This window comes from Pleurodeles waltl, chromosome 8 (genome assembly GCF_031143425.1).
Source record: "Pleurodeles waltl isolate 20211129_DDA chromosome 8, aPleWal1.hap1.20221129, whole genome shotgun sequence".
Taxonomy (NCBI): domain Eukaryota; kingdom Metazoa; phylum Chordata; class Amphibia; order Caudata; family Salamandridae; genus Pleurodeles; species Pleurodeles waltl.
Window position 1 is genome coordinate 90,672,044 of NC_090447.1, and position 26,182 is coordinate 90,698,225.

The 26,182-nt window shown below is 46.6% G+C and overlaps 1 protein-coding gene across 2 annotated transcripts in view; it reads left to right on the plus strand.

Moving 5' to 3' along the window:
• SPCS2 (signal peptidase complex subunit 2) overlaps positions 1 to 26,182 on the plus strand; it is a 49,374-nt gene that overhangs the window by 20,245 nt on the left and 2,947 nt on the right. For both annotated transcript variants that reach the window (XM_069203813.1, XM_069203814.1), the window contains exons 3-4: positions 15,457 to 15,616; positions 17,040 to 17,175. In XM_069203813.1, coding sequence (XP_069059914.1) covers positions 15,457 to 15,616; positions 17,040 to 17,175 — 296 coding nt within the window. The remainder of the gene's footprint in view (positions 1 to 15,456; positions 15,617 to 17,039; positions 17,176 to 26,182) is intronic.

A 26,182-nucleotide genomic window follows, 5' to 3' on the forward strand; every position in this document is an offset into this window, starting at 1 on the left:
GCCCAGAAGAATGCATCCTCGGTGGCTTTCTTCTTGGGCTTTTGCAGTGCAGGAAGTAGTCCCCACATTCTCACTTAGCATATTCCTGCTAGAAGCCATGCAGACCATTTTCTCCCCTGCCAGAGGAGTCTTGGCACCAGTCCACTAAGCCAACCATGCTGCTGTGCGTTGGTTATGTCCATTCAAATGAGAGCCACCTGAGGGAGAACCAGAATTTTGGGCAAAATTCACTATGTCCTGCCATCATAATCATTGCGGCCCTATAGTTGGAGAGCTCCTACACGTACCCTTGGATACTTCATAATCCTTCTCTATTGCACCAAGAAAAAAACATCTGTCTGTATTCGTCTGATAACTTAATACTCCAGGTGTTTTTGCCGTTGGGGTACCTAGAGCTGAGCGTCCAGCAACCTCCTCTCAATTGCTCACGTTAATCTGGCCCGTGCAGCTATATCCTCACTTAGCTAACCCCCATTACCATTACTGCGCTGATCCTTTAATCCTTCCGGCCAGACCGCAGGGCATGTTGTTGGGGCCTTTGGGGCTGACTGTACAGCAACTTCCTCTCAATTGTTACTCTTAATCCGGCCAGTGTGGTTATATCTTCCCTTAGCAAGACCACAGACTCACTTGGCATTCTTACCACCTCCTCTCCTGGCATCATAAGAAACAGAACACTGCATGGGCATACTCTGTTCAAGATCAAGAAATGTACTAAATCTATCCCAAACGGTGGTTCATACCTGTAGGAAGTTGGCTCTGTATGCACTATTTCAAAGTAAGGAATAGTATGCACAGAGTCCAAGGGTTCCCCTTAGAGGTAAGATAGTGTCAAAAAGAGATAATACTAATGCTCTGTTTTGTGGTTGTGTGGTCGAGCAGTAGGCTTATCAAGGGAGTAGTGTTAAGCATTTGTTGTACACACACAGGCAATAAATGAGGAACACACACTCAGAGACAATTCCAGGCCAATAGGTTTTTGTATAGAAAAATATATTTTCTTAGTTTATTTTAAGAACCACAGGTTCAAATTTTACATGTAATACTTTAAATGAAAGGTATTGCAGGTAGGTACTTTAGGAATTTTGAATAATCAAAATAGCATATACAGTCTTCACATAAATCACATATAGCTATTTTAAAACTAGACACAGTGCAATTTTCACAGTTCCTAGGGGGAGTAAGAGTTAGTTAGTTTTTTCAGGTAAGTAAACCACCTACAGGGTTCAAGTTTGGGTCCAAGGTAGCCCACCGTTGGGGGTTCAGAGAAACCCCAAAGTTACCACACCAGCAGCTCAGGGCCGGTCAGGTGCAGAGTTCAAAGTGGTGCCCAAAACGCATAGTCTTCAATGGAAAAGGGGGTGCCCTGGTTCTAGTCTGCCAGCAGGTAAGTACCCGCGTCTTCGGAGGGCAGACCAGTTTTTTTTTTTAGGGCACCGGGGGGGACACAAGTTAGCACAGAAAGTACACCCTCAGCAGCACGGGGGCGGCTGGGTGCAGTGTGCAAACACATGTCGGGTTTCCACTGGAAATCAATGGGAGACCAAGGGGTCTCTTCAGCGATGCAGGCAAGGGGGGGGCTCCTCGGGTAGCCACCACCTTGGCAAGGGAGAGGGCCTCCTGGGGGTCACTCCTGCACTGGAGTTCCGATCTTTCAGGTCCTGGGGGCTGCGGGTGCAGAGTCTTTACCAGGCGTCGGGATCTGGGAAGCAGGCAGTCGCGGTCAGGGGGAGCCTCGGGATTCCCTCTGCAGGCGTCGCTGTGGGGGCTCAGGGGGGGCAACTCTGGCTACTCACGGTCTCGTAGTCGCCGGGGAGTCCTCCCTGAATTGTTTTCTCCACAAGTCGAGCCGGGTGCGTCAGGTGCAGAGTAGCAAGTCTCACGCTTCCGGCGGGAAACACAGTTGTTTTAAAGTTGCTCCTTTGGAAACAAAGTTGCAGTCTTGGATGGACAGAGCCGCTGTCCTCGGGAGTTCTGGGTCCTTCTAGAGCAGGGCAGTCCTCTGAGGATTCAGAGGTCGCTGGTCCCTGGGGAAAGCGTCGCTGGAGCAGTGTCTTTAGAAGTGGGGAGACAGGCCGGTAGAGCTGGGGCCAAAGCATTTGGTGTCTCCGTCTTCTCTGCAGGGTTTTTCAGCTTAGCAGTCCTCTTCATCTTAGGTTGCAGGAATCTGAGTTCCTATGTTCTGGGGAGCCCTTAAATACTAAATTTAAGGGCGTGTTTAGGTCTGGGGGGTTAGTAGCCAATGGCTACTAGCCCTGAGGGTGGGTACACCCTCTTTGTGCCTCCTCCCAAGGGGAGGGGGTCACATTCCTATCCCTATTGGGGGAATCCTCCATCTGCAAGATGGAGGATTTCTAAAAGTTAGTCACCTCAGCTCAGGACACCTTAGGGGCTGTCCTGACTGGCCAGTGACTCCTCCTTGTTATTCTCATTATCTCCTCCGGCCTTGCCGCCAAATGTGGGGCCGTGGCCGGAGGGGGCGGGCAACTCCACTAGCTGGAGTGCCCTGTGGTGCTGTAACAAAGGGGGTGAGCCTTTGAGGTTCACCGCCAGGTGTTACAGTTCCTGCAGGGGGAGGTGTGAAGCACCTCCACCCAGTACAGGCTTTGTTACTAGCCACAGAGTGACAAAGGCACTCTCCCCATGTGGCCAGCAACATGTCTCGAGTGTGGCAGGCTGCTAAAACCAGTCAGCCTACACGGGTAGTTGGTTAAGGTTTCAGGGGGCACCTCTAAGGTGCCCTCTGGGGTGTATGTTACAATAAAATGTACACTGGCATCAGTGTGCATTTATTGTGCTGAGAAGTTTGATACCAAACTTCCCAGTTTTCAGTGTAGCCATTATGGTGCTCTGGAGTTCGTGTTTGACAGACTCCCAGACCATATACTCTTATGGCTACCCTGCACTTACAATGTCTAAGGTTTTGTTTAGACACTGTAGGGGTACCATGCTCATGCACTGGTACCCTCACCTATGGTATAGTGCACCCTGCCTTAGGGCTGTAAGGCCTGCTAGAGGGGTGTCTTACCTATACTGCATAGGCAGTGAGAGGCTGGCATGGCACCCTGAGGGGAGTGCCATGTCGACTTACTCGTTTTGTCCTCACTAGCACACACAAGCTGGCAAGCAGTGTGTCTGTGCTGAGTGAGAGGTCTCCAGGGTGGCATAAGACATGCTGCAGCCCTTAGAGACCTTCCTTGGCATCAGGGCCCTTGGTACTAGAAGTACCAGTTACAAGGGACTTATCTGGATGCCAGGGTCTGCCAATTGTGGATACAAAAGTACAGGTTAGGGAAAGAACACTGGTGCTGGGGCCTGGTTAGCAGGCCTCGGCACACTTTCAATTGTAAACATAGCATCAGCAAAGGCAAAAAGTCAGGGGGCAACCATGCCAAGGAGGCATTTCCTTACACAACCCCCCCCCCCCCCCCCCCCCCCCCAAACGAAAGAGGATGAGACTAACCTTTCCCAAGAGAGTCTTCATTTTCTAAGTGGAAGAACCTGGAAAGGCCATCTGCATTGGCATGGGCAGTCCCAGGTCTGTGTTCCACTATAAAGTCCATTCCCTGTAGGGAGATGGACCACCTCAACAGTTTAGGATTTTCACCTTTCATTTGCATCAGCCATTTGAGAGGTCTGTGGTCGGTTTGAACTAGGAAGTGAGTCCCAAAGAGGTATGGTCTCAGCTTCTTCAGGGACCAAACCACAGCAAAGGCCTCCCTCTCAATGGCACTCCAACGCTGCTCCCTGGGGAGTAACCTCCTGCTAATGAAAGCAACAGGCTGGTCAAGGCCATCATCATTTGTTTGGGACAAAACTGCCCCTATCCCATGTTCAGAGGCATCTGTCTGCACAATGAACTGCTTAGAATAATCTGGAGCTTTTAGAACTGGTGCTGAGCACATTGCTTGTCTCAGGGTGTCAAAGGCCTGTTGGCATTCCACAGTCCAGTTCACTTTCTTGGGCATTTTCTTGGAGGTGAGTTCAGTGAGGGCTGTCACAATGGATCCATATCCCTTCACAAACCTCCTGTAATACCCAGTCAAGCCAAGGAATGCCCTGACTTGAGTCTGGGTTTTTGGAGCTACCCAGTCCAGAATAGTCTGGATCTTGGGTTGGAGTGGCTGAACTTGGCCTCCACCTACAAGGTGGCCCAAGTAAACCACAGTTCCCTGCCCTATCTGGCATTTGGATGCCTTGATAGAGAGGCCTGCAGATTGCAGAGCCTTCAAAACCTTCTTCAGGTGGACCAGGTGATCCTGCCAGGTGGAGCTGAAGACAGCAATATCATCAAGATAAGCTGTGCTAAAGGACTCCAAGCCAGCAAGGACTTGATTCACCAACCTTTGGAAGGTGGCAGGGGCATTCTTTAAACCAAAGGGCATAACAGTAAACTGATAATGCCCATCAGGTGTGGAGAATGCTGTTTTCTCTTTTGCTCCAGGTGCCATTTTTATTTGCCAGTACCCTGCTGTCAAGTCAAAGGTACTTAAGAATTTGGCAGCACCTAATTTATCTATGAGCTCATCAGCTCTAGGAATTGGATGAGCATCTGTCTTGGTGACAGAATTGAGCCCTCTGTAGTCCACACAAAACCTCATCTCTTTCTTTCTATCTTTGGTGTGAGGTTTGGGGACTAAGACCACTGGGCTAGCCCAGGGGCTGTCAGAGCGTTCAATTACTCCCAATTCCAGCATCTTGTGGACTTCCACCTTGATGCTTTCCTTAACATGGTCAGACTGTCTAAAGATTTTGTTTTTGACAGGCATGCTGTCTCCTGTGTCCACATCATGGGTACACAGGTGGGTCTGACCAGGGGTTAAGGAGAAGAGTTCAGGAAACTGTTGTAGGACTCTCCTACAATCAGCTTGCTGTTGGCCAGAGAGGGTGTCTGAGTAGATCACTCCATCTACTGAGCCATCTTTTGGGTCTGATGACAGAAGATCAGGGAGAGGTTCACTCTCTGCCTCCTGATCCTCATCTGTTACCATCAACAGATTCACATCAGCCCTGTCATGGAAGAGCTTAAGGCGGTTCACATGGATCACCCTCTTGGGGCTCCTGCTTGTGCCCAGGTCCACCAGGTAGGTGACCCGACTCTTCCTTTCTAGCACTGGGTAAGGGCCACTCCATTTGTCCTGGAGTGCCCTGGGAGCCACAGGCTCCAGAACCCAGACTTTCTGCCCTGGTTGGAACTCAACCAGTGCAGCCTTTTGGTCAAACCAAAACTTCTGGAGCTGTTGGCTGGCCTCAAGGTTTTTGGTTGCCTTTTCCATGTACTCTGCCATTCTAGAGCGAAGGCCAAGTACATAGTCCACTATGTCTTGTTTAGGCTCATGGAGAGGTCTCTCCCAGCCTTCTTTAACAAGAGCAAGTGGTCCCCTTATAGGGTGACCAAACAGAAGTTCAAAGGGTGAGAATCCTACTCCCTTCTGTGGCACCTCTCTGTAAGCAAAAAGCAGACATGGCAAGAGGACATCCCATCTCCTTTTGAGTTTTTCTGGGAGCCCCATGATCATGCCCTTTAATGTCTTGTTGAATCTCTCAACTAAGCCATTAGTTTGTGGATGGTATGGTGTAGTGAATTTGTAAGTCACTCCACCCTCATTCCACATGTGTTTTAGGTATGCTGACATGAAGTTGGTACCTCTGTCAGACACCACCTCCTTAGGGAAACCCACTCTGGTAAAGATACCAATGAGGGCCTTGGCTACTGCAGGGGCAGTAGTCGACCTAAGGGGAATAGCTTCAGGATACCTAGTAGCATGATCCACTACTACTAGGATGTACATATTTCCTGAGGCTGTGGGAGGTTCCAGTGGACCAACTATGTCCACACCCACTCTTTCAAAGGGGACCCCCACCACTGGAAGTGGAATGAGGGGGGCCTTTGGGTGCCCACCTGTCTTACCACTGGATTGACAGGTGGGGCAGGAGAGGCAAAACTCCTTAACCTTCTGGGACATATTGGGCCAGTAGAAGTGGTTGACTAACCTCTCCCACGTCTTGGTTTGTCCCAAATGCCCAGCAAGGGGAATATCATGGGCTAAGGTCAGAATAAACTCTCTGAACGACTGAGGCACTACCACTCTCCTAGTGGCACCAGGTTTGGGGTCTCTGGCCTCAGTGTACAGGAGTCCATCTTCCCAATAGACCCTATGTGTTCCATTTTTCTTGCCCTTGGACTCTTCAGCAGCTTGCTGCCTAAGGCCTTCAAGAGAGGGACAGGTTTCTTGTCCCTTACACAGCTCCTCCCTTGAGGGTCCCCCTGGGCCTAAGAGCTCAACCTGATAAGGTTCAAGCTCCAAAGGCTCAGTTCCCTCAGAGGGCAGAACTTCTTCCTGAGAAGAGAGGTTCTCTTTTTCTGACTGTGTTGCAGTTGGTTTCCCAACTGACTTTCCTTTTCTCTTGGTAGGCTGGGCCATTTTTCCAGACTCCAGCTCTACTTTTTCACCCTGTGCCTTGCATTGTGCTCTTGTTTTTACACACACCAGTTCAGGGATACCCAGCATGGCTGCATGGGTTTTTAGTTCTACCTCAGCCCATGCTGAGGACTCCAGGTCATTTCCAAGCAGACAGTCTACTGGGATGTTTGAGGAGACCACCACCTGTTTCAGGCCATTGACCCCTCCCCATTCTAAAGTTACCATTGCCATGGGATGTGCTTTAGTTTGATTGTCAGCATTGGTGACTGTATAAGTTTTTCCAGTCAGGTATTGGCCAGGGGAAACCAGTTTCTCTGTCACCATGGTGACACTGGCACCTGTATCCCTCAGGCCCTCTACACTTGTCCCATTAATAAAGAGCTGCTGCCTGTATTTTTGCATGTTAGGGGGCCAGGCAGCTAGTGTGGCTAAATCCACCCCACCCTCAGAGACTAGAGTAGCTTCAGTGTGGACCCTGATTTGCTCTGGGCACACTGTTGATCCCACTTGGAGACTAGCCATTCCAGTGTTACCTGGATTGGAGTTTGGAGTGGAACTTTTCTTGGGACAGGCCTTGTCTCCAGTTTGGTGTCCAGACTGACTACAGTTTCGACACCAGGCCTTTTTGGGATCAAAGTTTTTACCCTTGTACCCAGGATTGTTTTGTGAAGAGGCTCTGGGCCCACCCTCCTGTGCAGGTTTTTGGGGGCCTTTAGAAGACTCTTGACTATTTTTATTTTTGGCTGTCTCACCACCTTTCCCCTGGGGAGGTTTTGTGACCCCTTTCTTTTGGTCACCCCCTGTGGAAGTTTTGGACACCCTTGTCTTGACCCAATGGTCCGCCTTCTTTCCCAATTCTTGGGGAGAAATTGGTCCTAGGTCTACCAGATGCTGATGCAGTTTATCATTGAAACAATTACTTAACAGGTGTTCTTTCACAAATAAATTGTACAGCCCATCATAATTACTTACACCACTGCCTTGAATCCAACCATCTAGTGTTTTTACTGAGTAGTCTACAAAGTCAACCCAGGTCTGGCTCGAGGATTTTTGAGCCCCCCTGAATCTAATCCTATACTCCTCAGTGGAGAATCCAAAGCCCTCAATCAGGGTACCCTTCATGAGGTCATAAGATTCTGCATCTTGTCCAGAGAGTGTGAGGAGTCTATCCCTACACTTTCCTGTGAACATTTCCCAAAGGAGAGCACCCCAGTGAGATCTGTTCACTTTTCTGGTTACACAAGCCCTCTCAAAAGCTGTGAACCATTTGGTGATGTCATCACCATCTTCATATTTAGTTACAATCCCTTTAGGGATTTTCAACATGTCAGGAGAATCTCTGACCCTATTTATGTTGCTGCCACCATTGATGGGTCCTAGGCCCATCTCTTGTCTTTCCCTCTCTATGGCTAGGATCTGTCTTTCCAAAGCCAATCTTTTGGCCATCCTGGCTAACTGGATGTCCTCTTCACTGGAGTTATCCTCAGTGATTTCAGAGGTGTTGGTCTCTCCTGTGAGGGAACCAGCATCTCTGACTATTATTTTTGGAGTCAGGGTTTGAGGGACCCTGTTCTCCCTAGATAGGACTGGTAGTGGGGAATTTTCCTCCAAGTCACTATCCTCTTCCTCTGAGTTGCCACCCTCAGAGGGGTTGGCCTTTTCAAACTCTGCCAAAAGCTCCTGGAGCTGTATTTTGGTAGGTTTGGGGCCCATTGTTATTTTCTTTATTTTACAGAGTGACCTTAGCTCCCTCATCTTAAGATGGAGGTAAGGTGTGGTGTCGAGTTCCACCACAGTCACATCTGTGCTAGACATTTTGCTTCTAAAAGTTGGAATACTTTTTAAGAATCTACAACTGGTTCTAGAATCTAATTCAAACTTTTACAAACTTTTAAACTCTAAAAGAAATGCTAAACAGGATCTAACACAAGGCCCTAGCAGGTCTTTTAAGAATTTAGAAAACTTTTCAAATTGCAAAAATCAATTTCTAATGACAATTTTGGAATTTGTCGTGTGATCAGGTATTGGCTGAGTAGTCCAGCAAATGCAAAGTCTTGTACCCCACCGCTGATCCACCAATGTAGGAAGTTGGCTCTGTATGTGCTATTTCAAAGTAAGGAATAGCATGCACAGAGTCCAAGGGTTCCCCTTAGAGGTAAAATAGTGGTAAAAAGAGATAATACTAATGCTCTATTTTGTGGTAGTGTGGTCGAGCAGTAGGCTTATCCAAGGAGTAGTGTTAAGCATTTGTTGGACATATACATAGACAATAAATGAGGTACACACACTCAGAGACAAATCCAGCCAATAGGTTTTGTATAGAAAAAGATCTTTTCTTAGTTTATTTTAAGAACCACAGGTTCAAATTTAACATGTAATATCTTGTTTGAAAGGTATTGCAGGTAAGTACATTAGGAACTTTGAATCATTTCAATTGCATGTATACTTTTCAAGTTATTGACAAATAGCTACTTTAAAAGTGGACACTTAGTGCAATTTTCACAGTTCCTGGGGGAGGTAAGTTTTTGTTAGTTTTACCAGGTAAGTAAGACACTTACAGGGTTCAGTTCTTGGTCCAAGGTAGCCCACCGTTGGGGGTTCAGAGCAACCCCAAAGTCACCACACCAGCAGCTCAGGGCCGGTCAGGTGCAGAGTTCCAAGTGGTGCCCAAAACGCATAGGCTAGAATGGAGAGAAGGGGGTGCCCCGGTTCCGGTCTGCTTGCAGGTAAGTACCCGCGTCTTCGGAGGGCAGACCAGGGGGGTTTTGTAGGGCACCGGGGGGGACACAAGCCCACACAGAAATTTCACCCTCAGCAGCGCGGGGGCGGCCGGGTGCAGTATAGAAACAAGCGTCGGGTTTGCAATGTTAGTCTATGAGAGATCAACGGATCTCTTCAGCGCTGCAGGCAGGCAAGGGGGGGCTTCCTCGGGGAAACCTCCACTTGGGCAAGGGAGAGGGACTCCTGGGGGTCACTTCTCCAGTGAAAGTCCGGTCCTTCAGGTCCTGGGGGCTGCGGGTGCAGGGTCTTTTCCAGGCGTCGGGACTTAGGTTTCAGAGAGTCGCGGTCAGGGGAAGCCTCGGGATTCCCTCTGCAGGCGGCGCTGTGGGGGCTCAGGGGGGACAGGTTTTGGTACTCACAGTCGTAGAGTAGTCTGGGGGTCCTCCCTGAGGTGTTGGTTCTCCACCAGCCGAGTCGGGGTCGCCGGGTGCAGTGTTGCAAGTCTCACGCTTCTTGCGGGGAGTTGCAGGGTCTTTAAAGCTGCTCCTTGAAACAAAGTTGCAGTCTTTTTGGAGCAGGTCCGCTGTCCTCGGGAGTTTCTTGTCTTTTTCGAAGCAGGGCAGTCCTCAGAGGATTCAGAGGTCGCTGGTCCCTTGGAAGGCGTCGCTGGAGCAGAGTTCTTTGGAAGGCAGGAGACAGGCCGGTGAGTTTCTGGAGCCAAGGCAGTTGTCGTCTTCTGGTCTTCCTCTGCAGGGGTTTTCAGCTAGGCAGTCCTTCTTCTTGTAGTTTGCAGGAATCTCATTTTCTAGGGTTCAGGGTAGCCCTTAAATACTAAATTTAAGGGCGTGTTTAGGTCTTGGGGGTTAGTAGCCAATGGCTACTAGCCCTGAGGGTGGGTACACCCTCTTTGTGCCTCCTCCCAAGGGGAGGGGGTCACAATCCTAACCCTATTGGGGGAATCCTCCATCTGCAAGATGGAGGATTTCTAAAAGTCAGAGTCACCTCAGCTCAGGACACCTTAGGGGCTGTCCTGACTGGCCAGTGACTCCTCCTTGTTGCTTTCTTTGTTCCCTCCAGCCTTGCCGCCAAAAGTGGGGGCCGTGGCCGGAGGGGGCGGGCAACTCCACTAAGCTGGAGTGCCCTGCTGGGCTGTGACAAAGGGGTGAGCCTTTGAGGCTCACCGCCAGGTGTCACAGCTCCTGCCTGGGGGAGGTGTTAGCATCTCCACCCAGTGCAGGCTTTGTTACTGGCCTCAGAGTGACAAAGGCACTCTCCCCATGGGGCCAGCAACATGTCTCTGGTGTGGCAGGCTGCTGGAACTAGTCAGCCTACACAGACAGTCGGTTAAGTTTCAGGGGGCACCTCTAAGGTGCCCTCTGGGGTGTATTTTGCAATAAAATGTACACTGGCATCAGTGTGCATTTATTGTGCTGAGAAGTTTGATACCAAACTTCCCAGTTTTCAGTGTAGCCATTATGGTGCTGTGGAGTTCGTGTTTGACAGACTCCCAGACCATATACTCTTATGGCTACCCTGCACTTACAATGTCTAAGGTTTTGTTTAGACACTGTAGGGGTACCATGCTCATGCACTGGTACCCTCACCTATGGTATAGTGCACCCTGCCTTAGGGCTGTAAGGCCTGCTAGAGGGGTGTCTTACCTATACTGCATAGGCAGTGAGAGGCTGGCATGGCACCCTGAGGGGAGTGCCATGTCGACTTACTCGTTTTGTCCTCACTAGCACACACAAGCTGGCAAGCAGTGTGTCTGTGCTGAGTGAGAGGTCTCCAGGGTGGCATAAGACATGCTGCAGCCCTTAGAGACCTTCCTTGGCATCAGGGCCCTTGGTACTAGAAGTACCAGTTACAAGGGACTTATCTTGATGCCAGGGTCTGCCAATTGTGGATACAAAAGTACAGGTTAGGGAAAGAACACTGGTGCTGGGGCCTGGTTAGCAGGCCTCAGCACACTTTCAATTGTAAACATAGCATCAGCAAAGGCAAAAAGTCAGGGGGCAACCATGCCAAGGAGGCATTTCCTTACACCGAAGCTCCAAGCTCTGTAACTAGACTATCACCTTCTACTTCCTGCCAAACTGAAAGTCATCTGGTAATCAGTCATACTTTTGTGACATGCCTGAGGCTGGGGACTGGTCATTGCAGTCATGTACTCACTAGACTGTCTGTCTCCTTGCATTACTACTTTTTAAACACCTGGGTATATGGGAAGACCCGCAATGTGGTCAGGTCGAACAAAATAGAAGTGGCCATGCCCGAGACATGCTTATGAGGACCTACTCTACTAGTGGTGTGAGTGCGGGATTCACACTACCTGATTTTTCATCCTACTCAGGTGTCCCCTACACTCTCCCTCCTTTTCCTTTTTGGGTTGAGCATAGCAGCGCGCAAGTGCTGCTTTTCCTTCTGGGCTTTTAACCACGCACGCTCGCCTATCACTTGTTCATGGGCTTGCCTTTAAAAAACGTTGCTTTTGTTGGTAACTGCTTTACGTTTGTCTCTCCTTGGGGCGGTTTTGTCACCGCCTTGGCCACCGACCCTGTTAGATGGATAATTGCACTTTTGCCGATAACTGTGACTGCAAGCAAACTTCTTTTTCCTTTTGTCTCTCTCTTCGCGCTCACGGTGGCGCTTTGAATCGGCTCGCTTAGGTCAACTGTTTTACTTTTTTATTTTCAGCTTGTGTGGAAAGAAAAGTCCATTTAGGAATTTACAACTCTAATAGCTCTACCTCGAGCAAACACAAGACCTATTGCATTGCAAATGCTTGTTCATTTATTGATGTTTGGTAAGAGTGTATCATGAATGTTTGGTAAGAGTGTAGCATAATTTGGGATATTTTTTGTTATGTTGACCTGTTTTCTTGGAAGGTTATCTCTCTGTTGAAGAGTCCAACTACACAACACTTGCTTCATGCTGTTGAAGTATAGGGTGGGGAGAGGAAAAGTTCCTTTAAGTTATTAGTTTCCATGACCGTTACTGTTGATTCCTTTCTACTTCTGTGTGACTTCTTGAATGCACTAACATTCCCAATAATTGTACCTGGTGGCTTATGACATTGGTCACCTACATAAAAATCAAGCGCAGTGCTGTTCTTAAAACTGCAGAATGTTATGCGGCTGATATTCTCCTCATGCAAGACCAAATCTGGGCATAAATCTCCCTTCATGACTGTGTTATGGTGGAGCCTTTCAGCTGATGGTAGCTTCATGATAGGCTCATGGGGCGATGCCAGTCTCCTCCAAAATAGGCTTCCATTCGTACGCGTCAGACCTGGTGCAATCAACACGGGCATTGTTGGGCAATACGGGTACCCTACAGAGATCACCCTTCTCCCTTGTTAGCCTATATTCCCCTCCGCCGCTCTCCCCTTCCTTATAAGAGCAACTTAGTTGCTTGATATTACTCGTCCTCATAGGGCGCATCATCATAGGAAGTACTTTAGCAGAGTGGTTGATACTACAATGGATAGATCTAAGTCCCAAGACAGAGCACTACATGCTCGACCCAATTTTTGACAATGATGGGCCTCTGCTATATTTGGTGTAAGCTTTACCCTCCAGATCATTGCTGCACATATTATTCCAGCTCTCATAATCTCTTCTCTAGACTATTCATTAGCTCCTGAAAATGAACTGGGACACATTGCACATATGCAGGTACTGGCCTTCGGTCTTTCAGAGCACTTGCCGATTTAGCTGTTAACTACTCCAGTGCTAGCGCCAGAGGAGGTTGGAGGCTGTGCTTATGGTGACTGGCCCATCGAGGGATCAATGCACATATTTAAAAGAAACCAATGGCGATTTTTCACAAAATGAAGCTTCGGTGAACTCCTGAGTAGTAGTGTAGGAGGCCTTTATGGTCCATATTTGCGGTAGAATCATCAGATCCTATTGCAAGTTGCAACAGACGGCGGCTACAAGATGTAACGTAATTACAATACACGTTCCAGACATTAGAGGCTCAATACCAGACTTACCCAGACCTGCTAATCAGACGCAGTGTAGCAACGTCTCCTGGATGAGGCAAGGATGGCCTGGTTTGCTGGACAAAGTAGAATCTTATCATTGGAGTATCAAAGCATCAAAAGCTCTTCATCGGCTGTGTAGGTGTAGAGTCCTCCAGACATACAGCGCTTTCAGGAGTTTGGATGGGCAGCTAGCGATTGGCTGGCAGGCGTTTCACGAATGGGGATCTCATCATACCCATGTATATTCTAGTGGGAACTTCCCTACTCCAGAGACACTGGTAGAGTTTATCTACTATCTCCCTGTTGAAAACACTCTCCTGCTCACGGCAGCTAGATGGACAGAGTAGAGTCGGAACTAGTAGACTGTCTTGCACAATTACAGGGTGGAGGACTGCCGGCCCCAGTGGCTTACTGGCTGAATTATTTAAACACACTTTCAAACAAGCACAGAATAATGCAATGCTGAACAAGGCGGTTGGGGACATGACGATACCGTACAACCTTAGAGTGGCCAGTAGTAGAATGATCCCTAAACCACGTGTCCACAATCACCCCAAAGAGCCCCTCACCACAGACCACCATGGCACATATCGGCCCATCTTACTGCTTTATACTGAGTTGAAAGTTATCGCAAAGTTCCTGACTGTACGGTTATTGACAGTGATAGAGCCCCTTGCCTATCAGGATCATTGTGAATTCATGCCAAAGAGATCTATGCAGGCTACTTAACACCTTGGCACTGGTGGGCAGTTTAAAGGGCTCTCTGGCCCTCCTAATGGTATATTTGTTCCGGACACACTTTCCTAGAATATATACACACTTGCTTTATACTTGCAGGTGAGCTCGGGTCTGGGAACTTTTAGGGCGCTTCCCTGTTCAGCTGGGCATGTGACTGAGTTCCCCGCTACCACTCTTGCTGTTCACACTCGCCATTAGCTGAATGGTTTTGAAAGGACGCCTTGGTGCACAGCTTCAAGTGGCCCTTTCTGCGTATCATGGCAGAGCTAGATTAAATAAGGTAGAAAACTGCGTTTCTAACTTGCTATTGCAAGGGATTATAAGGGTAAAACCCTTCCATCAATAGAGACTTGGATAAGACATGACAATCTGGGGCGATTGACAGGCATGTAAGGGGATTATCATGTTTGCTACGGGGCAACAAAGCTCGAAATCAGTGCCTTCGATACAGTTAGGCGAAGCAGCACTGCTCTAGCTGTGTGGGTGGGTGGGACCGTGATGTCACAATGGTGCTCACGTGAAGATTTACTTAAAGGGTGCATGTGTTCCCAATGGTATAGTGCCAGTTTTTCTTGTAACTTATAATGCTTATTATAAAGTAAAAAAAATACTAATAAAGTTGTTTAAGAAACGTTATTAGAAAATGGGATCTCAGCTTCTTATCGCTGTAAGAGAGCACCCCATGCACACAGCCCACACTTAAAGGAAAAGGGGAGTTAAGGACCTTATTAATGGGGACAAAACGTATTTTACCAGGAAGGACCTGCAGGGTTCCTGCCCCTAGGACTACAGGTAAACATCCCTATGCCTGGAAGCTAGCATAGACTGCCCCCCCGCACCCCCATGCCCCAGTGGCCTGGTTTCAGAGAACCGTAACCAAAGTTGTCTGCCGGAGTAAGCTCGCTTTGGGCTTGCAGATTGCTGTTTCCACTTGGCGGGAAAAATCTGCGCAAGCCGGAAAGTTGGAAGACAGCCCGGGTTTCAGAGATTTTGCCCCTGCAGTCATGTTTAACTAAAGTGTGGGGATCTCCTATCACTACATTCGAAGATTTGATCTAGGGGTGTCGAGCGAGTCCGTCTAGACATGGCAAATTATTGTATTTGGAGTTTTAGAAGCATTTACCATTTTTTTACATGTTTGTTCTGTTTTTGATTACTTCTGGGTTTTTTTCCAAACAAAAACAGTATTGCCTGTTTTGTAGCATGAACCTAGTTCCACTTTTTTGTGATGTCAGTCGTAGCCTTCGTGTAGTAGCAGCGCCAGAGCCGTTATTGGCATGACGTGGTGCAGTTATTGCACCTCCTATTATTAATACATAATAGGAGGTGCAATCACAGTGAAGTAACAAAGGAAACCACCATAAAGCCTATTAGCACTCTTCAGACTGAGATCTAGAAATACAGCAATTACAGCACAGGACAAACGCCATCCAAGCACTCATTGGGAAGCAATAGCTAAACTGAGAAATAATTGCTGAAAACCCTGTACAAATAATGAGACACTTAAGTATTCTAAAACCATCTGTAGAAATTGCCCATCGAATGGTGTAAAAGAAGTCATAACTTTCTCTTGTTTCTTTGCAGGTACTCCTAGAAAAGTACAGGTATGTGGAGAATTTTGGCCTGATCGATGGCCGCCTCGCCATCTGCACCATCTCCTGCATCTTTGCAATTGTTGCCCTGGTCTGGGATTACTTGCACCCGTTTCCAGAATCCAAAACCGTCCTAACCATCTGTGTCGTATCATATCCTTTAAATGGCATCACACACACTGTCTTGTACGTATAGGTTCATTTAAGGTCACTTTTTTTTTTCATAAAAACCTTGGGCGCAAGCAAAAGTAAAGCCCCTGTTTATGAGAAAGGAGGGATGCAGTTCAAGGTTTGGGGTGCAGTCCACGTGCGAAATGGTGCCAAGATACCTACTTAAATCACCTTGGTAGTATGAGATTTAGAAACAAACTCTTGGGCCTGGATAGAAGAGCCTTATCAAATAGGGTTTTAGGGCAGGATTGTCAGCCACTAAGAGTCATGGAACTGGGTTTCAAAGGCTGCATTGCACAACTGCTGCCATTAGGGGCCTCGCATGCTTGTGACCTTCTATACAACTGCTGCACTTTAAATCACATGCCTGTGGGATGATCAGCTATTTATTTATCTGACGTCCTAAATTGTAGCATTTTCCACACGCACTTTACTGGTCATAAATGTGAATAAATAGATCCAAATATTACTTCACCCGCACTAGGGTGGAGTATCATTTGGATGAAGTAGATGAGAATGATGCAGTAAAGGCATGTCGAGTCAAAAAGAAGGAAATATGTGTTTGTAAAGTTTGTTTATTGGAAAGTGACCATACCAATGCAGTCATGAAGTGGTGTACGAGGCCGTACAATACTCGGGGGGAGTCACAGTCGTCCTTTTAGGTTGCACAGTAAGCCTAAATTTAAAACTGATTAGCAGTTGAGAGCATGGGCTCTGCATATTTAAAACCGAACACTTTACTGTTTCCAGAATGGCGTGTGGCAGATGCCGCCTTTTTATGTAAATTAACACATGGTGCCATTTCCATGGCAGCTCTGCTGTGTTTAGAACGTTACAGCAATTTACTAGTTGGTCCATGAAAGTAATGACAGGCAAATTTAACTCCATGTATTGCTCTAATCTCCTTATGGTCCAATTTTCATTTGTTGCAGCATTTGAATGGTCTCGCTCTCTCTCTCTTTCTTGCTCTTTCTCTTTCTTTCTTTCTCTCTCCCCCCCCAGTAAAGCATCACTGGAGATGAAGGAAGCGTTGCTGGCTTTATGAATCTGATAAGCTGTGAAACAATAAAGAGTTAGTAATCACAGCCGCTCCTCTATGGTACCTGTTCATGAGAAAGCTCCCTCTAGGCCACTGGCAATGGGCTGGCACACAGGTTTCTTTTGGCTAAGACATTTGGTTGATTGGCTAACATTATCAGGTACTCTTGGCTAGAAGGGGCTCAAGGATGACCAAATGACCAACTGATTTGCAATACTATATATTTTTTTAATTTTGCTTGAGCATTTCAGTTTTTTAGTCAGTCTGTTAGTATCTGCGCCTGAATTCTGTTTCCATTGAATAAAACGGTTTTGTTTAAAAAAACAAATTAAAAACAAGTCAGTGTTTCCCTTAATTTCTGTTTACCTATTTCTTGATGATGGGTGTACTCACTATCTACACCTCATACAAGGAAAAAAGCATCTTCCTGGTGGCCCATCGCAAGGATCCTACTGGAATGGACCCCGACGACATCTGGCAACTATCCTCTAATCTGAAACGGTACTGTCCATGTTCAACAATTGATGTATATTGCAGCTAGAAAGACCTTGGTATGTTTTCAGGTGTCATTTGTTCCCTCCCACGTGTTCTGTGACTGCATTAATGCTATCTGCATGGCATTGCCTTTTCATAGACCTTTTCTTGCAACACGTGGTTCTCGGGTTGATAGTGGGGATCTTTTGGACTATACCATGAGAGTTTATAGTGCAACCTTCAACCATACACCTCAAAATGTGCTACAATTTGTAGTGGCAGTATCCCAGCCAATTGACACATCTGTAGCATGACTGGCAGAATCGGATATACATATATACAATCAAGTCCATTTAACAAATCATTGCGTACAAGAGAGACAATAGTCCTGGTCAGTGTAAAAATGGCTTTTCAAATTGAAATGGCCCAAGCATCCGGCATACTTCTACACTCCAACTTGCTCTTCTGTGCTTTATAGGATCACATCTATATGGGAGTGTGCTACTCCCACAGCATGATATTGAAATTCAGTAGAAAGCCTGGGTGAATGCAGAGGTGCCTCCATGAGCACCACCTTCCAACCATGACAACTTCACTCAAAGAACAGTACTGAAAGTGTTTTGTTTTCCCCCCACAGTTCAGCAGGTCTAGTTTTACACTTCTGATTTTCCCTTTGGTGCTTCTGTGTCAGACATAAATTTCATTTGTTTGATGGCTTCCTCTTATTTATTCCCAGATTTCGGCTTATGCGACTCCCTCCCTTTTTAAGGTTTGGGGTTTTGGGACAACCGCTTTGTCAGTTTATTTTTTGCAGTAGCATTGATTTCATGAAGTGGATCTCTCATCTGTTTAAACCTGAAAGAAATAAACTGATTACTTTTTGATAATCTTTACTATGCCACTGTAGTCCCCCCGGTCATTGCTATGGCCATCCCTCCTAAAGCCATCCTGAAATTAACTTCTAATGACCATACGAGCCTGAACTATGGATCTGGTACGTATGTATGCAGAGGTTATTTCTCATGCGTCCTTTTTTTTTTTTTTTTTTTTTTTTTTTTTTTTTAAGCAAGTTTGCCAACACCTTTCTTGCGGCAGTGCTGAGTAGGGAGGGCCCTCCTGAATTGCCTCTAGTCTGCTAGTTCGGATTCCTCCAGTATACTGCCAAAAATATAATGGAAACGGTGAAGACCAGAGAGCAACATGTGGTGAATTTAAAATGTAATAAGTGGCTGCAATTTTTATGCTGCCTCTGACATATAATCATGGTGAAATAGCCTCAAACATTGTCTCTAGTGACTTACATCATGGTAAAAGGTTTCAAGACAAGGGCCATGAAGAACCTCCTAAAACGGATTTAGATTTCTTTTTATTATTATTTTTTTTTTTAATTTAACATGCATCGCTTTTGCAATAGTTCGAACGTGATCCACTTTCCAGCTGTTGAAAAATAGGCCACGAAGACTGTGTTACCCTTACTATTAGCTGAAGATGCATAATTGGCATTAGGTATTGAGTGATCATGTCCGACCAACAAAATTTCCCATCAATAGCTATCACCCTGTAATATTGTCATTCGTTCATTCCACTCACTGCTACTCTTGCTGTGATCTCACCGTTGTCAGTGTATACTAAAATGCCAACATAACACAAAAGTTTGAGAAACACCTGTTTCACCAGACTGGATGCCACAGTAATCCTCTTCCATACTTGGTCTTAATCTTTAAGCATCTAACAAATCTCTACTAACTGACATGGTGAAAAAGAATTGTGGTTACTGCATCTACAAAAAGCTCTCTTTGCTACTTAGTAATGAGATTCAAGGTCATCCAAATAGCAGTAGCCCATGGAACAAACTAGGCAGCTAGAGAAACTGTTGGTCTTTACGAGACTTAATTGCAACAAAAAACACCAGATGCTGGCGTGGCTTCCTAGGCTCCATAATAGACACCATACCAGAAGTAGAACAAGCCTATCCTTTTATAATAAGAGCATAATCAAATGTGCAGCCATTTCATATTATAGCCTCTCATTTTGTGGTATAGCAGCCAGACATCTACTTCAGCTCAATTGAGGTTAAGTAGCCCTGACTCCACAGAGCCTGTGCGAGCCTGCCAGTCTCACACTGCATCAGCTTCTTGGCACTCTGAATCGCCAACAGGCCAGTACATAGAACATCATCTGATTCCTGCAATCCAAGCTGGTCACGTGCCTTCTCACCCGTGCCCTTTCACTGTCCTCTGTGGGTTCTCACTGTCCCACACTGTCATAAAATGGTTATGATCATCTTTGGAGTACAAAAGATGGAACACAATTCTAGACGCACAGCCTTTTGCAAAGGTCACACGTTGATTTCTCTCTGTACCACGGCACAAAATCAAACTATCAGAGCACGGTGATAGATCCACCAGGCAAGTGCTAATCAGTTCACAGGCAGCTTTAGACTCTCGCAGCAAGCTGTAACAGACTTGAAGAAAACCTGCCAATCTAGTACCTCAAAGAAATATGTGACTGGTGAAGCCCATAACATGATGTGATCATTACTGTAATTTGGCTTTTGCTTTTGGCGAAGCAAGTAACACAGCACCCAAGTAGATGTGAATTGCTGCCTGTCCACTACCAACTACTTCATACATGTTAGTCTCCTTAAGTAAATGTATAACTGACTAGCCTCTGAAATTAGTATGTCACAAACTGCCCCGCCCAAACATTCCTACTCCCCCTGTCCTATTCCTTGACTCTTATGATGGCAAACAAGCTCATTCTGTTTTATGTGCTGCTCTACCAGGACACCCTTTAAAAACGTTAATCCCCGCTGAAGCTATTGAGGCCCAGCTCCTTACTTGCCTCCTTGGTTCTTGCAAGTCCTACTCTGGCCGAGGTAGGGGCGACCCCTTCCGGTAGCCACGGTCCTGCTGACAGTAGTACGCCACCACAGGCCGCTGTGGTAAAGAAAACAGAGCGTGGCCTGAACCAAAGGGCCGCGGCCGGCCCCGCAATCCGGAAAACGGACCGCAGCCCCCACCGTGGCCCGAGTGGGTGACGCCGCAGGCCTTCGCGGCATCACAGTACGCCCCACCCCCTGCACCTAGGGCCCCAGGTTTGTGCGGGAAGAGACGGAAAAAGTGACGGACCAGAAGAGGGGCATGAACTGAAGAGGAGTCCTCCCAGGAGCATTCTCTCATAGGATTGCCCTTCCAATGGATGAGAAACTGGAGGCGTCCACGGAAGAACCGAGAGTCCCAGACCTCCTGGACCTCATATTCAGGTATTTCCTCAACCAACTGAGGAGGAGGACAGGAAAATGGTCTGGGAAAAGGATCAGGTACATAGGGTTTTAGCTGAAACACAGGATGTATTTTCCAAGTCCAAGGCAAACGAAGACGAACTGAAACAGGATTGTTCTTTTGAAGGATCAGAAATGGTCCATAATACCAGGGTTTGAATTTGTTTTGGGACAATCCGAGAGGTAAGAATTTAGATGAAAGCCAGACTTTATTGTTGATTTGATAAGACTGGGGCCTCACAACGTCTTTTATCAGCCATCCTTTTCATGCGTATCTTGGTGGCTTGAAGATTAGAATGTATAACACGTTGGATACGTGATGGCAGGGAGTGTAGATGATTCTCTGAGAGTAACAGGAAAGGCCTTAGGACGGAACCCATAAGAGCAATAAAATGGAGAGACCTTTGAGGCACTATGCACTGCATTGTTATACGAGAATTCAGCAAGAGGTAAGTACATAGACCAATTACTTTGCGTAGCATTGCAGAAACTACATAGATATTGTTCAAGACCTTGGTTCAGGCGTTCTGTCTGTCCATTAGTTTGGGGATGGAAACCAGATGACAGAGCCACGTCTATTTTGAGTGTTTTACAAAATTGTTTCCAAAAGCATGATATGTATTGGGAATCACGGTCCGAGGCGATGACTTGAGGGAGGCCATGAAGCTGAACGATCTCCTGAATAAAGATTTGACTTCATTCTTTTGCAGTGGGTAGTTTCTTTAACGCAGTGAAATGCGCTAATTTAGTGAAAGAGTCAATTGTCCCCATTATTACTCGATTCCCAGCTGAGGGAGGCAGAGAACACATGAGGTCAGTGGACACCGTATGCCACGGAGCTGGTGGAACAGGTAAAGGACGGAGCAACCCTGCTGGTCTATTACAATGTGTCTTTGCTTGTGCACAGACAGGACAAGAAGTCACATAGCTTTCAGTATCTGTTTTAAGTGTGGGCCACCAAAACGAGCGAAGTAGGAGGTCTTGGGTGGCTATAATACCACGATGGCCAGTGATAGGGGAATTGTGGCACATTAGTAGGGCCTCTGTTTGGACTGTTTTTGTAGGCAGGAACAATGCTTTCATGTGCTAATAGTATTCCTTATCTTTGTTACTGTGGACGTAAATTATTCATTTCAGTTTTACCAAGGTTTGAATACTTAGATTTGGCTTTATCAAAAAAGAATCATCAGATTGGTACAATCCTATCAGGTTCAATTAAGTTTTGCGTAGGAGAATCGCTACACTCAGGATAGCGTCGTGACAGGGCATCTGCCAAAATATTTTGGGAACCAGGGATATAAGTTATGTAGAAGTCATATTGACTGAAGAAGAAAGCCCATCGAGCTTGATGACTATTTTGGCTTTGGAAGTTTCTTAAACACTGCAAATTCCGGTTATCTGTTCTCACCACAAAGGGTTCCTTAGATCACATAAGAAATTGTCTCCATTCCGTGCAAGCTGTCTTCAAGGCGAGCAGTTCTCGTTCTAAGACCGAGTAATTGCGTTCCGAATCAGACAGTATGTGGGAAAGGTAAAACACGGGGTGTTCTAACCCATCATCACTTTGTTTTTGCAGTAAGGCGGCCCCTATCGCCTTTTCTGAAGCATCTGTGACAACAATGAACTGTTTGGTGGTATCCGGATGCCGTAAAATGGGAGCTTGAGTGAAGGCATGTTTTAATGCTTGAAATGCGGTTTCCACATCCTTAGTCCAACAGAAGCCTTTCCGTAGATTTTCTTTCTTAAGAGTTTGCGTGATATGACTGGTTTGCTGGGCGATGTCAGCTATGAATTGACAATAGAAATTGGCCAATCCTAGAAAACACTGGGTTTCTTTGATGGAGGAGGGGGATGGACAATCCAGAATGGCTTGGACCTTGCCGGAGTCCATAGCAATACCTACTTGGTTGATATGATACCCCAAGTATTTCACTTCATTCTGAACAAATACACATTTTTCTGGTTTGCAGAATAGATGTTGTCGCCTAAGTACTTGGAGTACATGTTTAGTGTGATGTACTGGTGAGTGGAGAATAGTAGAATATCATCCAAATATATAACCACTGTTTGGTGTAAAAGGTCAGAAAATATAGTGTCCATAAACGTTTGAAATATGGAGGGAGCGTTGGTGGGCCCAAAGGGCATTACCCGATACTCATAATGGCCAAAAGGAGTACTGAAGGCAGTCTTCCATTCGTCACCTTCTTTTATCCTTAAAAGCTGGTAGGCTCCCTTAAGATCTAATTTGGTGAATTTCTTTGCTCCTCTGAAGACTTCTAAAATATCTTTAATGAGGGGCAGAGGATAGCGGTCTTTAGTAGTGATCTTATTAAATCCGTGAAAGTCTATACAAGGATGTAAATCCTTAGTCGTCTTTGGTACAAAAAAGAGGGTAGCCCCTGCGGGTGAAGAGGAAGGGGCAATCGGACAACTCTGAATGTTCTCCTCTAGATATTCTTTGAGGATCTTTCTCAGGCTCGGGAAGAGAATATATTCTCCCAAAGGGGACTACAGCATCAGGTTCCAAAGGGATGGCACAATCATATTCTCTGTGAGGTGGTAGTAATGGTTTCTCCGGTTTCTGAAATACATCTGCATATTCCAGATAATGACTGGGTACTCCTTGGAGGAGGTTAATGGAACAACCTACTTTAGGTGGTGTTAATAACATGTTCTTCGGGTACCAGTAAGTTCCTGATAAATAACAGTGCTGTTGACAGAATTGGGAAGAAAGTGAAATGGTTCTGGTTTCCCAATTAATATAGGGATTGTGCCTGGTCAGCCATGGTATACCCAGAATCATTACGTGATTTGGTGATGATATCCGGTCAAAAGAGAGATATTCCTGATGTTTCCCGAAATGTAAACACAAGGTAGGAGTGGTATTAATGACGGGTCCAGGAGCTAGGAGGGAACCATCCACTGTATGAACTTGCTCTGGTACGTCCTTGGGTATCTGGGGTATTTTCCTTTCCAGAGCCAATGTTTCATCTAAGTCGATAACACTGGCCCCACAATCCAACAAGGCTAATGCTCTTTCTTCTTGGCCATTGGCGAATTGTAAGGTGACAGGTAAAAGGAATAGAACTGTTATTTCTTCTCTGGAGAAACAAATGGAAGGTATCTCGAACCATCCTGTCCTCTCCCTTCTAACAGAGGACGGGAGTTGGCGTTTCCCAGGGGGCTTCGACGGACGAATGGGATAGGTACGGATTAGATTACCAGAAGCACCATAATAAAGACAGTCCTTTTCGTCGTCTAGTTTCACGCTCACTAGTCGATAATGGTCCACGGGCCATATCAATTTGCATAGGTTCCTCATCGGTAGATCCTTTAGATTCAGAACGAGTCTCCTCAGAACGATGAGGGATGGCATGTGAAGTTCCTGAATGTGCTGGTATACGGCTCTTTTTTCTTCTCCATCTTACTCTCCAGACGATATTCTATGGAGAGAGTCAAGTCGATCAAACTCTTGAGGTCCTCCACTCTAGTGGAATGCACTAATTCATCTTTGATTTCTTCCTGAAGACCTCTTCAGAAATGGGTAACAAGTTCTACCCACGCTGTTTCAGCTGCCAGTTGTCTAAACCATGTCATATATTGTAAGACGTCCTGACTTCCTTGTTGGATATCGCAAAGGGCTTCTTCTGCCGAGTATTCAAGTCCAGGACGCGCAAAGGCTGGAAAATTAGACAGTCTGGAATCATTGGAGGTTACCAGAGGATTTGCCCAGGCTAAGGCAAGACCAGAGAGGGCACTGATCAAATATCCGACCTTAGACTTGTCTTGCACGAATTGTAAAGGTTGAAATGCAAAGTAGACTTATAAAGCATCTAGGAATTCTCATAACTTATTAGGATGCCCAGAGAAGCGAGGTATAGTGGCAGAGATGGCGGGAACATCAGTGGTCCTAGAGGCTAAGGCTTGTCGTAAAGCTGCATTTTCGGTTCGTAACTGTTGTAGTTCCTGGGCTTGTTGTTGAATCGTCTGGAGCAAGGTTTGGCTTGTTCCTTCCGTATTTGTAGAGGGGTTCTCCATGATTCTGGACCAGGACTGGAGTTTTGGGCGTTGCAATCTGTCACGTTTTACCTTTGGCTTACCGCCCAGATCAGATGGGGATGGTGTGCGGCTTTTGTTTTTGCAAGTCCTACTCTGGCCGAGGTAGGGGCGACCCCTTCCGGTAGCTACGGTGCTGCTGACAGTAGTACGCCACCACAGTCCGTGCCCTCCAGGAGTCCCAGAGGAAAAACCTCAAAGGGGAAAAAACCTCTTAAACAGGAACTCCCTAGAACAGAAAGGAGGACGCAAGAGAATCAGAACTTCGATGCCTAGAAAATCACTGGAAAGACCGAGGAAACACAGGAGCAAAAACTGGAGTCCAAAAGAATACCAGCCGGAGCGTGACCACCAAAGGAGAAGTGTTGCAACACAAAGAGAAGAAGAATCTATCACCTTATATACCCCTTGACAGGAAGTGACATTCAGAAAGAAATAGAACTGCCATCTTGGATTGGGAAAGGGGCTATAGAACAAGATAGGAAAGACACCATTATGGTAAGGGAGAACATATGCATGCAGGGAAGGTGAAGGAGAAAGGTATGTTGGGAAAGAGAAATAATGGCTCCTCCAGGAAGAAAAAGGAGAAGGCCCTAAAATGGGGCACCAGGTAAGTGAGAGGACCGAAGGGGGGGGGGGGGGGGGGGGGCGCGGGCACTCCACGACAACCGCCGTGCATTATATGTGGTGAGGACCAACGCCCAATCCTGGGCCTCGGGCCGCCGCAGTAAAGAAAACAGCGTGGCCAGAATGAAGGGCCGCAGTGGGCTCTGTGATCTGGAAAACGAACCGCAGCCCAAGCTGGAGACGCTGCGGGCCTCCACGGCATGACACTTACGTGCTTTGACTGATGGGTTCTGCATGGTTTCCTTCAAGTGAGTTATTTGTATGCATTGCTGCTTTTAGTAACAACTGTTGTGTGAATAGCTATTTTTTTTGTATTGGGGCAGAGGGGGTGTCATCCTCTGTAACTGAAACCTTTTTTAGAAGTGGAGCTTGATGGTGACGCAAGAAGAATCACTTCACCTCCTTCCTCTGGATGCACGCGGAGAGACCCTTACAATATATGCTTGTCGCTGCCCTGCATTGTGTGCGTTTATTTTAGAAAATTCACATGTGAGAGTGGGTTATGCTACACCTTTCTGGAGATAGCAGATGTTTGTCATACACTGTCAACCCTTAAGGCCACACATCGGAGTGGGGCGGGTCCGGTCTCCAATATGGTTAGGCCTCCCTGGAACTTTCTTCATTTTAGGTATTTGCGAACAGTGCGGGCTGTGTTAATATGGGAGCCTGCATAAGGCTCATAGCTCCAAACATAACATGTTAGACTTTCCTCATCTTCAAATGCTTTATGCTGTTGTAAAGCCAAATCGTTGACACACACATGCTTCCCAACACTACCGATGTCTCCACACTTACCAACACATGAATGATGCCACAGACGATGTTAGAATCCAGCCGACCCTAACAAGCACACAACCATTTGCTGCCTTCAGGATGCATCCCACAAAACCGCCATATAATTTGCACAACCCTATGGTCACAATTGTAATTCAGCAAATAAGGCCACCTTCGCAACACCAGAACCATACAGTTTAGCTACCCAAGACCACCTGCTGACAATGGACAACCATTCTCTCACTCCCAGACAGGACTGTATACAAGACAGCACACAGCAACCACCATCATTAT